The 15,991-nt window shown below is 37.7% G+C and overlaps 1 protein-coding gene across 1 annotated transcript in view; it reads right to left on the reverse strand.

Annotated features, from left to right (window-relative positions):
- Positions 1-5,435: 5,435 nt before the first annotated feature.
- Positions 5,436-15,991, reverse strand: part of TPPP (tubulin polymerization promoting protein) — a 58,639-nt gene continuing 48,083 nt past the window's right edge. Inside the window, exon 4 of the mRNA XM_031056957.1 lies at positions 5,436-5,568. Coding sequence (XP_030912817.1) covers positions 5,553-5,568 — 16 coding nt within the window. The 3' untranslated portion in view covers positions 5,436-5,552. The remainder of the gene's footprint in view (positions 5,569-15,991) is intronic.

Consider the following 15,991-nt stretch of genomic DNA (forward strand, 5'->3'; position numbering starts at 1 on the left):
GGCCGGGAGGGGCGGAGGGGAAGCGGGAAGGAGCGAGCGGCCGACGCGGCGTGCCCGCGCACAGCCCCTGGCAGGGGCCCGAGGCAGAGACGGCTATGCGCTACCCCAGCGCTCCCGCGGCTCCCGCTCGCAGCAAACCGGAGCGACCGCAGTTACTGCAATAAGGGCAAATTTAACTGGTGTCACTTTCCCCTGACCAACAATTCATGCATTGATGAAATGACGCCTCAGTGGTTCATGTCAGCAGACCATTAAACCCAGGTCGGGGGTTTTGTCACCGCAGATAACTGTCCTCTCTGAATATTTAATTGTAAGCACTGTTCTGTGTTTTGCCTACAAATGCAGCAAGCAAAACGTGTTCCAGACAGAAGAAAATACAGATAGTGTTTTGTTGGTCAAGAGTGAGCAGGAAAAAAACCCAACCACACCACAAGAACACACTGATTTTTAGCTGCTGTGTACACCATATGCCAGAATAGTTATAGTTTGCTGATTCATTTAAGTCCCTTGTCACCTTGCATTTTAGGTGGTAGTTTGTTTTGTGTGCTCAAGGGATATAAATCTCTACAAAATCAGAATGTGTAAATTCTTAGTCAGATGTACATATATCACATAAAAGTACTAGAAGAGAGAAACATGCTCTTAAATTTGATTTCTTAATATGGTAAATTAAAAGGTAGTTGATACATGGGGGTGTTTTGTTTTTGTTGTCTTTCCTCATTGCTCTTCTCTTTTCCTCATTTCTAGTGCTGTATCTTTCTGCTTTGCACCATCTCTGGTGCTTATTATCTCATGCAGTATTACAATTAATTTGGTAATCCAGCAAAAAGTTCTTGCATAATTCTGGTTTAATTGTTGGTTATTCCATGAAAATTCATTAAATTACTACCAGAGTCAATGCAGAATAAAGAAACAGGAGAACATACCTGGAAGGAAGGTTGATATGGGAGGAGCAGGATTTAAAAGTGTCCAACTGTAGGCTTTGGGTAAAAACCCCTCAGGTTGCCTTACCTTTCTGCTTTAAATATGCCAGAAGGCTTGGAATTCCTGCATAGGAATTTCCATTGGTTCCCAAACTCCTTTCATCTCTTTGCAGGTAGCGGCAGCAGCTGTTATTTGTTTGGCTGAGCTGACCTTACCTTTACCTCTGTTAGTAGATCACAGAACCACAGAAGGGTGATGGCTGGGCCTTTAAAGGATGACCTTTAATATTCATCTACTCCAATACCCTGCAAGGACCAGGGACGTCTTCAACTTGACCACAGCCCTGCCCAAACACGGCCTTGAATGTTCCCAGGGGTGGGACACCTGCCATCTTTCTGGGAAACTATTCCAGTGTTTCACCACCCTCATCATAAAAAATGTCTTGCTCATATGTAGTCTGAATCTACCCTCTTTTAGTTTAAAACTGTGTCCCCACTTCCTATCACAGAATGCCATGGTAAAAAGTCTGTCCCCATTTTTCTTATAAGCTCCCTTTAAGTATACAGAAAGGCTACAAAAAACTTTCCCTGGAGCCTTCTCTTCTCCAGCTGAACAACCTCAACTCTCTGTCTTTCTTCAGAGGAGAGAGGTTCCACCTCTCTAATAATTTTCGTAGTCTCTCTCTGGAATAATTCCAACAGGTCCATGTCTTTTCAGTGCTGGGGACCCCAGAGCAGCACTCCAGGTGGGATCTCGCCGGAACAAAGCATCACTTCCCTTTACCTGCTGGCCACACCACTTTTGATACAGCCCAGGATGCAGCTGACTTTAAGAGCTAAGTTAATTTAGAGGTGCCACTGACATTCTTCAGTAAATTTTGAATTATTTCTTGAACTTTGAGTAATGTGAAATACTAACTGTTTTTCATAATTCAATGCTTGAAAACTGAAAGTTTTCAAAAATTATGTAATGCTGTAATATCCCAGGGTACTTGGAAACAGCATTCGCAGATATGGAAACTAAGCTCGTTAAGGCTTATGAATTCTTCAGAAAAGAAAATGCAACATGTGGAATTAAATCAGGGGAGGGATAAAGATAATGCCTGATACATAGACTGAGAGTAGGAGTTCCCAGTTTAGAATGTATTTTGCTTCTTGTATCCTGGCTAGGTTTTACTCTGGATGCTTCCTGCACTGTATTAATTTGCTTTACAGTTGTTCCTGCAGAAATACAGAGTTCAGCAGAGATAGGCCTAAGACCACCACAAAACCCAGGGAATGCACAATCAACTTTCTCTCTTATAAATTACCTCTACATTAAAAAAAAATAAATATAACTCATATGACACATCTAAAATGTTCTCTGTGGGCAAAACCCTAATATATTTAGAAACTGAGTTTTTATTGTTCCATAGCTTCTTTCCCAAGGAAGATCAAACTCAGATTTGTGTACCTGATGTGTGTTCTCCCTGTATATAAGAGTAATTTAATTTGTATAATATGCACCTACTATAAATACTTGTTTTCAAGGAAAAGCTGGAAGCATAGAGGTTATTTTGTCCTGGAGAGTAGATATGCAGAGTATTGAGCAAGGGCTGGTTTCATATTAAGTGGCATTTGAAAGATGTAATAGTTCTTTCTAGCATTCTTTTGCAATGGTTACCACATAGTATTACTAGTTCTGCCATTTAAGAAAACACCAAAAAAGCCCCTCAAACAGTGACAAGAAATTAAAGTTTCCTATTTTTGTTGAATACCAAATTCTTGATATACTGCAGAATAGCTTCATCATGCATTTTGTATTAACCCAATTAAGTACTAAAATGTGTAGAAGATATTTCCTGCCTTTCTAATAAATATGCTGAGGTTTATGGATGTTCCCAGTCATGCCCCCACCTGGCCTGCCCTTTTGCTCAGAAGTAGGTGATGCATCATCCTTGCTCCTTTCTCACAGGAGAAAATGACTCCTTTTTGAAATTCTATGATAATTCTCTGATAGACCTCTCTCATAATGCATTGGTTAGTTTGGAGGTAAGGATGTTGGTTGGTTGGTTGGTTGGTTGGTGTTTTCTTACCAGCCAGAGTTAGGAAAGATTTAACTAATACACATCAAGTCTTGAAAGCCTATGGAAGACAAGGTTAGAACAGTGTTAGCTGAGCAGACCAACATTGCAATGGTAACATTTTTGAAATGAGGGACTTTCAGTGCCTAATTCAGTTACAACATATCACTGTAAATAAGGTGGTGATTCCTGAGACATGTATCCTAAGAAGTGGGTAGGTTTCATGCTGAGGGGGTAACTGTACTTCTGCACTTGATCCATCAGCATCTAAAACTTATTTTCCTGTAGCTATTCAAAAGGCACTTTGGAATGCATGCATGGATTTAGTGTATTTCAAAATGAGCACCTGAAACAAACCAACCTTTGGCAGTAATCTGAGTGAAGTAGACTTAGAGCTTGGATAAGTATTTCAAACTTTTTTCCTTTCACAAAGATTATATTGCACCAGTGGGTGAGCATGCAGAACAACATATTGCCTCTGCATGTTGAACTGACAACACTTGAAGGATCTTCTCTTTAATAGCAAACGTGATTTCACAGGAAGTCAAACACAGCAAATCACAGAATTCTTGGTAGCATCATGGGAATCCCAGGCGCTTCACATAGGGATCCTGAATAGTTGTTTTGATGCCATGATGATTTTTGCTTTTTTAAAAATAAATATTTTATATACCTTTTTTGTATCATCAGCACTCTTAGCATGCATACTTGTAATTCTTTAAGTCTGATAACTTAGCATAATCCTGGTATTCTGTTAGACCAAACATCCCAGAGGCCTCACAGTTGGAGGCTGGAAGGCCCTATGCTGTCTTGAGAAACCAAGCAGTAAAATACATCCTGTAAAATAGGACTAGGCCCCTCCAGGGGGGAATTCTTCGGGATGGGGAGATATCAATGCTATTCATTGAAGCCTCTCATTGAGGCATCTTTATTAAATATGCTAATTTGCAAGACCTGTAAAATTGTATGCATGTTTTATGGGGGTGTGCATTTTGACATTCCACCTTGGCAAAGTGGTGCACCATAAAGATCCTTTTGAAATACTGAAGTAAAAGCCCTTTACCCCTTAACCGTGTCTGACTCTTAAGTTTTAGGACCAAGGAAAAGGCACCAGCTTCTGTTCTAGGGTTATTTTAGCTACTTAAGTCTTTTTATTGAAAAAAAGGCATCACTATATTACTACTTTTTAAGTTTTTCTGATGCAGGTGGGATAGCAATTAAGTCTGTATGTTAACTGAAGCTGACAAAACAAATGTATCTGCTGCTTCCTGTCACAAACACTAAGACGTTTGTATGGCTGAAGGCTGAAATCAATATAAAAGAATTTATATATACATTTGAACACCAAAAAATACTCCAGTTGGTTATCTTTCAGCCAGACCAGCTTTCCAGTTAACTGTAGTGATAAAACACCTGACATATTCAAAAGCTATAATGTAAAAAATGGTGTGAGAACTTGAACAATTGAAGTGGGAAAGGAGAAATAGCACTTAGGTTTCACATGCTGCTTTAAAACCTGGTTGTCATGCATTACACTAAGATTTTTTTTTTTTGTAATTGAAATGAAACTTGCTAGTTTTACTTCTACTTTTTATAGCTTTTTGCAGTGGTAATACAAAAATAAAACCATTCTTTTTTCCAAGTTTGTAACAATGAGAATATTTTCATGAAAAAAATTAGTGAAATGAATGCCTTGCTAATGCAGCAAAGTATAGCTTTTATTCCTGTATCCTCCTTGTCATGGCAGAGATCCTACCTCACTCCCTGATCCATGGCTCCTGGACACATAGCCCTGCATATTCCTTTGCTGTCCCTCTGGCACTCATCAGACAATTCTTCAAGCCAGTTCAGTTCATTAATCTAGCAGAGAAGAGAATCTTCTTTTTCCTGATCCACTTGTTTTCTGGCAAGTTGACATGTGACATGAGCTCACAGAGGAATCCAGAGAACACAGGAGTTTGTGCAAGGTAAAAAATATATGTACTGGCAACCTCTGATTGGAAGCATGAAAAAGAGAATGAAAAAACAGGGGGAAAGGATTGTCATCTCCCTCTCTTTCAGGGTATGTGAGCTTTTAGATCAGGTCGTCTTGGCACGTCACAGTCTCAGGTTGATGAATGCCAATATTAAAGGAGAACAGAATTTTTAATTCAGTCTTGTTTCTCTTCTAACTTTATGCTCATCTAAATTAAAAGGCTCTTGCTTTGGGCTACTCTGGCTTCTGTAAAATACCAAATTTCTATTACTCCAGACTCTACTCTGGAAATATAAAATTAGTTCAAACTACAGTTGTTTTGAAGTAGGCATCGAAGTAAAACTCAGGGAATACAAAACAGTACTATATTTTACACTTAAGCTTTTATATTACTGTCCTATGAGGACATGACTTGATTAATTCACAGTTATTCACAGGAATACACAAATCTCACAAATTGATGGTATACACAAATGTTTTTGAGGTGACAGCTTTATTTCTTTTTCCTTGGAAATGTTGTCTGATCTTGTGCTCACAGTAGCATCAGGGAGGAAAACTAGATTCTGTTTCCCCTGGGAAGCGGGACTGTTTTTAATTGTCTTTAGAGCTGCAAAACAAATTGCCATATTATTACTTTGTAAACTTCCATCTGTCATCCATATTGTAGTTTATTGCTTTATCACTGATATCAAAGGCCACAGTGAAGATAGCTACTTCTATTAATAGTTACTAGTATAACTAACACTATTAACTGACTAAACAATATAGCAAGAGGTATATTTGGAGTGGAAACCAAATCAACTGTGAAACCTTCTTGTGTTTTCTGTGACTTTTGTACAGTTATTTCTGTATTATTTTTTGCAAGTAAACTTTGTTGTTCAGTCTTCCCTGTTACCAAACTTCAAAGCAGACAGTTTGCATGCTTACCTTTGTATGAATGAAATCGCATCATTTCATGTGTAAGACTAAGTTAAAGGACAGCCATCATATTCAAACAGTATTCAGAAGCTTTCCTAGTTGTACATGAAGTACCAATGCTACTGACATTAGTCATCAATTTTGGCCACAAAGCTATTGCCAAAAATTCTTATTGTTCAATACCAACCTAAATTTTCTACATGCCTTGCTGTTGCATGTTGCTGGTCTAAATTTGTCATGCTTTCTTTGTATTCCTAGATATTCTAAAAGTATCATTAACATAAAGTCAGCAAGTTTGTTCCTAGTGCTTCCTTTAGAGCTCTAACATGTGCTGTCAATGGGAGATAAATTTCAGCAACTTACATAACATAATGAATTATTTCAAAATGGCCATCACAAAGTAACCTTTTCATGACACATGAGTTTAAAAAATTTAAAATCTTCTTTCCTCTGAAAAACGGCTAGATTTACATGATTAGTCAAGGTTTTGTGTACAGTTGCTATGTCAGCATCAATTTCATGTCCTAAAATGCTATCTTGATTGCACTTATTTTTCATTAACATTTATTACAGACTTCAGTATTGATTAATGACATTGCTGAATTAAAAGACAGTTTATCAATCAAATCTTAAAGATTTTGGGGTATTGCTCAAACTTCCTGACTTGAACACTTGTACAAGTCCTAATTTTATAATTTCCTTTTGTAGATGATTGTCCAGTGAGTGATAATTGAGTGAAATGCATATTTGGTGCAGTTTAGTACAGATAATGCATTAAAATTAGGTTTTCCGGAGCAACAGAATCAAACTATTGAAGGTACAAATGCATTAATTGAAACAGTGATATTGCAATGCTGTCACAGAAGTTTGAGCTTCATTCAAAAGTGAATAGTACAGTTAGGTGAGTTCAGGAAAAACCTGTAGTGAAATACTTACAAAACCTACAAGACTTCACTCAACATTTGAATTTTGCCTAAATATTTTGGAAAGATAATTACACATACAGTACTGCAGCCTTGCAGTGTGGTGAACTGGTTACATACAGCTTCATGCTTCAGTGGCTGGAATGTTTCTGGTACATCACACATCTAATTTAAAAATAGCTGTCTTGCAGCATGCTCAGCAGCACAGACATAGCAGAGACATCTCAAACAAGTCTTGTCAGTTTCTTGCGCATTAATTCACTTTTGGAGGCACCTTTTCAGCTGACATCCTCCGTCATCAATTAGTCTCTTGACATTCATACATCATTGGTGGGCTCATTAAGACATTAATTTTCAACACTAGCATCCTATGTTTCTGCTAGCTTGTTTGGAAACCTGGAATGGGTTTGCAAGCATTTTGGGAACTGAATATCTCTAGTTAGCATAGAGGAGAAAGGATTTCTGATGTATTCAGAATGGGTCTGCTGTTTTGAAATACCTGGTTTGAATGTTCTTTGGTTGCATTTAAATTTCCATTCAGTTGGTTCTTTGTGTTTATGGAACTGCATATTGTGCCTTAAGTCAATAAAAAACAAATTTATTTTATGTTTTGAATATTAGCTTTGGTACTATCACTTTGTTATGCCAAGATACAGTATTAGAGTATAGTAATTACAATTAGAGTAATTTTAGTATTTTGTTTTTAATGTATTTCTGTGAATTTTTAAAATAACTTTATCTTTTTTTATATGTATGCTCACATAAATACAGGCACAATATAATTTTTAACTTGCCCAGTGTTTTCCAGATCAGCAGTGCTCTGTTGTCTCCTTCTTACCTAGCAGATTGCAGCTTTCTGAGCTGTTCTCAGCAAACCATGCTGCCATTAACTGGTCTAAATTGGCAGGCTTATTTTAGCCATCTGATTTTAATTGTGCAGATGGCTAACTCATCAGGTTTTTAGTCTTACATTTTAAAAGCTCTCACAATGACTTACTTGTAAATAAACTAATGGCTTTACATCATTTTTACCAAACCTGTCACTGTCTGAAATACTTTTATCACCTTCCTTTCTGTAAAGCTATGGGTAGCACATAGAAAGTTAAGCAATATAAACCTTCTAACAAGAACTTGTGTTGTCTAGTTTTTATTCAGCTGAAATATCTCTCCAGCATCTGTTGTACGTAGAACTTGCTCACATGGAAAATCCATAAACTCTAGTATCTCTACTCTTGGTCACCTTAGGAACTTGTTTTTCTGGACATGCAGCCAGAAAATTGTGGAACAAGAAAAAACCACTGTCGTTTACTAAAATTACATTCCTCAGCATGCTTAAACTTACGTGTCTAAAGTGGACTCATCAACTTATATTCAGGGCCATCACCTTCAGTTATAACTGTTTTTTTTAATATGATCATGTGATTCTACAGATATCTTTAAAAAGGTGAGTCAATAGAGCAAGTTATTCCAAATAAATGTATTCTGGGTAAACTTACATTACTTTTCCTATTCCAATCCCAAAGCAACAAGATAATTTCTATATTGAAAGGAGTTTCATGTTTAGAAATGTATAGCAAAGAACAAACTGGACATGGCTTACTGTTAGTAAGGAACTTAACCAAGCTTGAGAAGTTGGCAGACATAACTGAGTTCAGCAAAGACAAATGCAAAGTGGTACCTTGGGTAGAATAAACCCCTGCAGCAGGTGCAGGATCTGACAGGTTATGTACCAGCTCTGCAGAAAATTTGGGTTTTTCCTGGGTAGTGAGCTGAACATGACTGCAGTGCAAGTTGGGCTTTATTAACGAGAGCAGATTGAGAGAAGAAATTATTTCCTTCTACTCAACACTTACGAGGCAGTACTGTATTCCACTTTGGGCTTCCCCACAAAAAAAGAGAGGTCATAAAACATAAGAGTCCAGAGAAGATGGTATAGGCTAGAACATACACTAGGAACAGGCTGAGAGATATGGTTTTGTTTACTCCGGAGAAGAATTAGGGAAAAGGGAGGAGGAGGGGAATCTAATTATTGTCTTTCACATGGGGGCATATGGAAAGATGAAACCAGATTTTCACCAACACACACAATAAAATGACAAGAGGCAGCTAACATTTCCATGGCAACAAAGACAATTCCAGCTGGACATAAAAGAAGGATTTTTTCCACTGGTCAAGCACCTAGAGATGACTTTGAAATATGATTCAACAGAACACTGTGCAGCAGCTTTGTTGACATTGAAGTTAGAGAGCTCATTTAAGCATAAGCTGGACAATTGAGGACATGGAGAGGTCCCTTACAGCCTGAGTTATTTTATGATTTTAACTAAGATACAAGTAAGTTATATAGAGTAGTATTTTAAATTTGATTTCTTCTCTGAAGATGGTGTTGGAAAATTATCAAATACATAATTGTCTTTCATTTAAATCCTTTTCTGAAGTTGTAATATGGATTAGTGGAGTCACATGCAGAACTGTAGTGAAAAATGAAACAGACTGCAAGTCAAAAAAAAAAAAGATGATTGATGTCTCCAATTTATAAAATGGAAGTTGCGACACAGAGATGACCAACATAAGAACAGGCACAGAAATTTCTGATAGTGTCTTTACTGGAGATAAAAAGGCTGCAGTCTTTAGTCATTTAGTCATTTGTGTATACCTGTGGTGAGTGGCTGGCTAAGTTTTGTGCATGCTGGCCAAAAATTGCCTTTTGCTTAGCAAGCAGTGTGTGTGAGAGTGCTTCCACAGCACAGGGAGGTAACGGCTCAGGTAAACATAAGGGAATTTAATAACTGGAGGTGCTGTTGTGGAGGAAGAAATGCACATGGGCTGTGCAGAAGAGTATCTTGAGGTAATATGGGACATAAAGGACACATATCCTGTGTTGGAAATGACAGGGAACTGATCCACAAGCCTTTTCCTTCCTCCTGTGTGATAGGAGAAATGGATGTGACCTTTAGGGTTCAGCTCAATGTCATGCATTAGGTATTTGGTAGTTCACACTCACCCTGCTCTACTCTAGCAATATCATATTGTGCAGACTTTAGGACAAAAGGTTTTGTCTTTTTAGCAGTAAGGTTTGGTTTTCTCGCAGATGTAGTCATTGAATCTGCATAGAATCTGCATAGAAGACTTTCATTGGCAAAGTTAAATTTGCTTGTATCCTGGATTTCCAACTGAGGCTTTTTATCAAAGGTTTTAAACTTTGATTTTGGGGTTACATTTGATTCTTTGTGATGACTTCTTTCTTTAATTGAAAACAGTTTCTAGGTGGCAGTTAGGTCTCCAGAACACTGCCTGTCTCTCCTACGCTTTGTGCACCACCTACTGGATTCTTTTTAACATCCTGCCAAAGACTTATCCTTTCACAGGTCCATGAAATACAGGTTTTACTAGTTTCCAAAAAGTAAACTCACAACCCCATTACTTGGGTGAAAAAATATTTCTTAACTTATCACAGATAAGGCTTAATTCATGTCTTCTGTTTAACATCTAGTTGTATTTAGCAACATCATAAAGTGTTCTTACTTTAACATATGGCATCAATAATAATTAATGGCATTCTGGTTGGTGTAAAATATCTGAGGAAAACAGCTACTTATTCATTAATTAAAACACAAGGTGTTATATGGTCTACTTCTGCAAAGAAGTAAAAATTTTGGTTAAAATGAAATTTTTAAGACAATTTCATATTACTTCTAGAAAGAGTCAGAAACACCACTTGGTCCAAAATTATCTCGGGTAATGTTTAAATGAGATCAAGCTAGGGCCCAGGAGTATGTAGAAGCCCAGTCTAATGTGTATGTCTCAAACACCAGTAAGCGGACAGCCAAGGGGTTTTGTACCAAGAACAAGATTTGCTTGGAGAACAGGACCATGTGGAGGTAGAGCAGGGAGAAACATTCTTGTTCTACTCCCTGGAGGCACAACAAACAAAAGACAGCATCAGTGAAGAAATAGGCATGAACTGTCAACCAAGAGCAAATCCAGCAGGAGGATATGAGACCACCCAAGACCTCTGTGACCCTCCAAACTATGTCCAGACAGGTCTGAAAGAACAGTCTGCCAATGATGACTAATTTGCATAGAAACAAGAAACCAGTCCTCAGGGCAGGCAAAACTGTTTGTAAAAAGGTATTCACGTCAAGCCCAGGCACACACCCTCAGGACTCTGCACATCCCACTGGCCAAAGAATTGATCTCTCTTGTTCTCTTCCCCTCTTTAATTAATCTTTTCCTTTCTCTCTTCCCTCTGACCCTACCCCTTCACGAAAAACCCACTGCTGGCTTACAGAGTAGGTCAGGGACTAACATATCAATTTCCATGCCATGTGTGTAATTTACTAATAAAACTCTGTGGGCCCTCTGACTTCTGTCATTCCTTTTGACCACAAGCATTTACCAATCTTGGGTGCTTCCTCCCCCATATGGTGGGACATCACAGAGCAAACAGACAAGAAACTGCAAAGAGCAGAATGAGACACAGCTCAAGATGAAAGCCATCGTCAAGCACTGTTTATGAGGATGATGAGAATGAGAAGGCACGGAGGACAAGACACTGTGATGTGTTTTAAGGCAGACAAGATTTACTTAAGTAAAAGATTACATCCTTCAGGATTTCTGTGTCATGGCAAATAGCTAAAGCAGGATCCCAAAATTAACATACAACATCACCTCATACTGCTGACAGTACCTAAGAACAGAGATGGAGTTTCAAATAATGGGAAACATTTTATACCAATTTCAATATGCATAGATATATATAGATATATAGATATATAGATATGTTTTACATATAGAGATATAAGAAATTTTAATCTTATATTAAAAAAACTGTATTTACTTTTCATATTTTATACTCCATCTGGTCCAGTGACGTCAAAATATGAAACCTACTCTCACTGAATAAATGTCAGTGTATGACTACAATAATTTTTTTCATTAAGAAACTACTAAGAAATGTTCCTTTAAAATGTTTGCTTTGAGGCAAAAGTTCAAATTAGTAGTACTAAAATAGAATAAACCTACCAAAATACTACTGAAAGGAAATATTAAAAAGAATTAATTTAGATGGGGTAATGAATAAAATTGGTTGCTTGAATTGTTTTAATGTAAAGAACTTTAATTTCTATCAAGAATAAGCAGACATGCACATGCCTTGAGACTCAACTTGAGCAATTTAATGGGAGCTATTATGAGTTAAGAAACACAACAAATCAACATTTTTGTAACAATACAGGCAACAACAGATGTTAGTACCATTGCAAATAAGGCAAAGTTGTTTCATGATGATAATGCTGATGGACAGAAATCCTCCACACATAAACAAAGCCAGCACCACCAAAAAACCAAAATCAGTTCCAATAACCTGTCTATGGCTGACCAGGATGAAGGGCTGATCAGGAAACACATGCATATTTAATGAGATTCCCTCCAGCCAGCCTATCCAATGGTTAGTGCCTAGATCACTATTTTCCCCTGCTGCTGGAATCCGGACATGCAAGTCTACAAAGATCACAGCTACACTTCATCTGCTGGTACAGTCCCATGGCATCATTCCCTTCCCACCTAAAGCACACACTGGATCCCTTGAATAACCAGGATTAGATGCACAGCCAGCTGAGCAACTATCTCACAAATTCTATGTGTGTAGAGACACATGCCATCAGGCCTTGTAGCCTCCCCAGTAGTTGCTTTGGGCTGTCTGGTCTCTCTGGTATGTGCTTCCAGATGTCTCAGAGACACATGTATCTGGCCCAGCCAGAATGCTTTGGTAACTGAGCTAAAGCCCCTGCTTGCTGTCTAGGTTCAGCTCAGTATCTGCTGGCAGCCAAATGGTGCTAGACACGCCCTCACTTGGCCCAGCTGCTAGCACCACAGGCATATGGGCTCCTGACACCCACAGATTCCACTCCAGTTGCTGGCACCATAGGTAACACTGGCTATTGTGACCCACCGTATGACTCCAGCTGGTAACAATTAGACTTCCATAAGCACATATGTACACAGAACAGAGAATCCCCTCACCCAAGAAAATAGTTAGATATTTAATTTAATAAGACAGGACAGCTGGCACTTAGGAGATCCAGGACATCACCAAATAACTGCATGGACCAGGGACTAGTCCCTTATCCCTCTGTTTTCCTGTGCTTGTTCCTCCCCAGACCACCTACACCCCTGCCTTAGGTCCCTTCCATACATGTTCACTACTGTTGCAGAGAAGAGATGACTGAGAGGGGATTTAATGAATACCTATCAATAAGTATGTGACCTTGGGATTTAATTAATACTTATCAATAAGTATGTGACCAATATGCTTGGGTTATTTTACATTACTAATGAATTGGTGCAGTGAGTTAAATAGAAAGTTAAGGAAATGAAAAAAAAAAGGCTAATCAGAAGACCAGGTTAAGTCCCCTGAAGACTCAGATTTGGCAGAGGTAGCCTTTGCCTCCACACCTCTGTCTGAGCAGTCCTGGCTGTGGTAGAACAGCTTGGCAGAGCCAGGAAAGATCAGCCTGCACGTGATGTATGGACACGAGAGCAGGAGCGCATAGTTACGGCAAGAGTAGCTACACAGACTGAAAACTAGCCCAAATAATTGTATTCCTGGAGTAAAGAGGACACATCCTGGCAGAGGGGGGTTATTTTCATTTTAAAGTCATGATGTGAAAGTGGTCTATAGGGTTGAGTGGGCATTTCTAGAGGCCCTATAGGAAAATAATAAAAAATCCTTTTTTGAAGGAAGAAGGAATCCTCTTTTGAAAATACAGATCTTAGTTTCCTTCTTAGAGGAATCCAAAGGAGGAAACCTCATTTGAAAATACAGATCTTAGTGTCTTATATTCTCATAGGGCAGAAGAGTACTATCTTCCCCTATCTTAAAGGCTTTTTGAATAGTAAAGAATTTGATTTTTCCTTTAGGTTCTGCTTCACTATGTTTTTTACAGCTTCAGTACCCACACATGCTAAGAGTTAAAAGGAGTATAGGAGGCTCAGTCCATGGTCTCTGTGCAGGAAGAAAAGCTATCTCAGGACACAGCTGTATTAGATTTCACTTAAAAGGCAGTTCTAAAGAAGGTTGCCTAGTGTGTGAGAACAAGGAATACCATTTCCAGTTTGGGAACAACTGGTGAAGAAACAGGGTAGCTGTAAGCTATTTAGTTATGTCTCCTTGCAGTTGCTAACCACTGGATTAGCAACTGACTGCTCATTTTGTCAATTAACAATTGACACTGCTGCATTTCTAGAGCAGCACTCTTTTTGTTTTGTCACATTATTAATTATGCTATTACAATGTTGTGAGTTAAATACTTCAGCCTTCTGCTTCTTGAATAAAATCATGGTATTTGCTACTGGAAAGCTGAGTGATGTTGTTATTTACAAACAGAAGGTCCATATTTGATTTTGGATGTAACATCATTGAAACAATGTTCTATGTAGCGAATTACTTTCTTTCCTTAAGCGAATTACTTACTTTCCACTTAAAGAAGCTGAGAGACGCAACTCAGGCTTTTGCACTGAGGATCAATCTAAGGTAGCTAGTTAAGAACAAATGGCTTCATTGATGACAGATCTCATTTGGCGGATTACCATTATGATGGCTATTCAAGCATCATACAAGAATCCTCAAAATATTAATGGCCAGCTTTAGTCATTATTCAAACTAGGAAAATAAATGGTAAAGAAGAAATCAATTCTGCTCAGAACCAGACAGCTGAATGTTCAGAGAGTATTTTCATGTAATTTTTAAATTCAGCAGAAACTAAATTAACATCTCAACTGTAAATTAACTGTTGCTTACAAAGTTTATCAGCAAGTATCATTTACTCAATAAATGCCAGAACTGATGTAGTAACACATTTATTGATCACTTTACCAACTAAAAATACAATTTTATACAGTCAGTCAACAGCAGTAACATACTTTATGAGAAGCTATGCTTTAACGAAATGGTGTTTAAAATATGGATTTCACTATAACTTGTCAAGCCAAGCTTTTACAGTGCTAATCAAAACAACTGCTGCACTTGAACTTTTCCCCTAAAACATCAACAATAATGTTGCAGACAAAGTAGCTTTTCCATTGTTAATGTGGGTTTAGAATTTAACAAGACAACTTCAAAAGGTTTAAAACATCTGTAACATTGTCATTACTTTAACATTCACAGAGATAAAGTGATACATTTAATACTTTCTAGCATTAATAAACAGTGTAAAAATATATTGCATATATATATATATATATATAAATTTGTTTCCTTTCCCAGAAAAAACCTAGTACAAACTAGTAGTATATGATCCCCCCTTCAAGTTTCTTTTACTTATTTTAAAGATTGAAGAGTAGTAGTTTTAAATTAACAGAAACAAAGACATGGAAATAAGAGAATCACTGTTGTGCTCCTCCATAACCTCTTGTCATGGTTACTAAGCATATTAACCCCTTGGTAATGGTGTTTTTTCTATTTTTGCTAACACCAGGTAGAATTTTGGAACTGGCTGCAGTGGGGATAAGATTTTGCCCAGTGTGTTTTGCACTGGATGGTGCCTGGCCCCCTTCATCGAGCGGTTAAAAATCTTTGCTTAGGTCATGTTTTTCTACTATAGTTAAGATTTAGAAATGCTATGCTCAAGTTGTTCATTTGCAATAATGAAAAGAAGATTCAGTGTTAAATTAGTGAGAAAAAGTAAACTTGTAAGGTTAAATGATCATGTAAATTTTTTTACCATGTTGAAAATTTCACAGTGAACACAGTAGGCTAGTACAGCTGCACGTTAATGTTTGCAATGCCTGCAATTACAAATATTGCAGGTAATTATTAGCACACAGCAGCTTCCTGGTTGATGAAAGACAAATGAAAATAAGAACAAAAACTAGTAAGCTTCACTGAAGGTTTTTATCATAGTGTACAGTGCTCCAAGGAAGACTATGTCAAGACCTATATCCATATCCCAACTGCTTAACGATTAAATTTTAATTAGTGCTCTAGGTAATCAAAGACAAAACAGTTTTGCCTTCACTCTTTATGATCAGGTCCTGACAGCATGCACATTCAGATTTGTGCAAATGATGAATCAAAACATTTAAATCAAATTAGAAATGGATATTAGAACAGCATGGACTGATAAACATGCTAGCAAAGGAATAAAGCATAACATGGATAAATAAATGATTTATGACTGAACAAAATCA

This window comes from Geospiza fortis, unplaced genomic scaffold, assembly GCF_000277835.1.
Source record: "Geospiza fortis unplaced genomic scaffold, GeoFor_1.0 scaffold104, whole genome shotgun sequence".
Taxonomy (NCBI): domain Eukaryota; kingdom Metazoa; phylum Chordata; class Aves; order Passeriformes; family Thraupidae; genus Geospiza; species Geospiza fortis.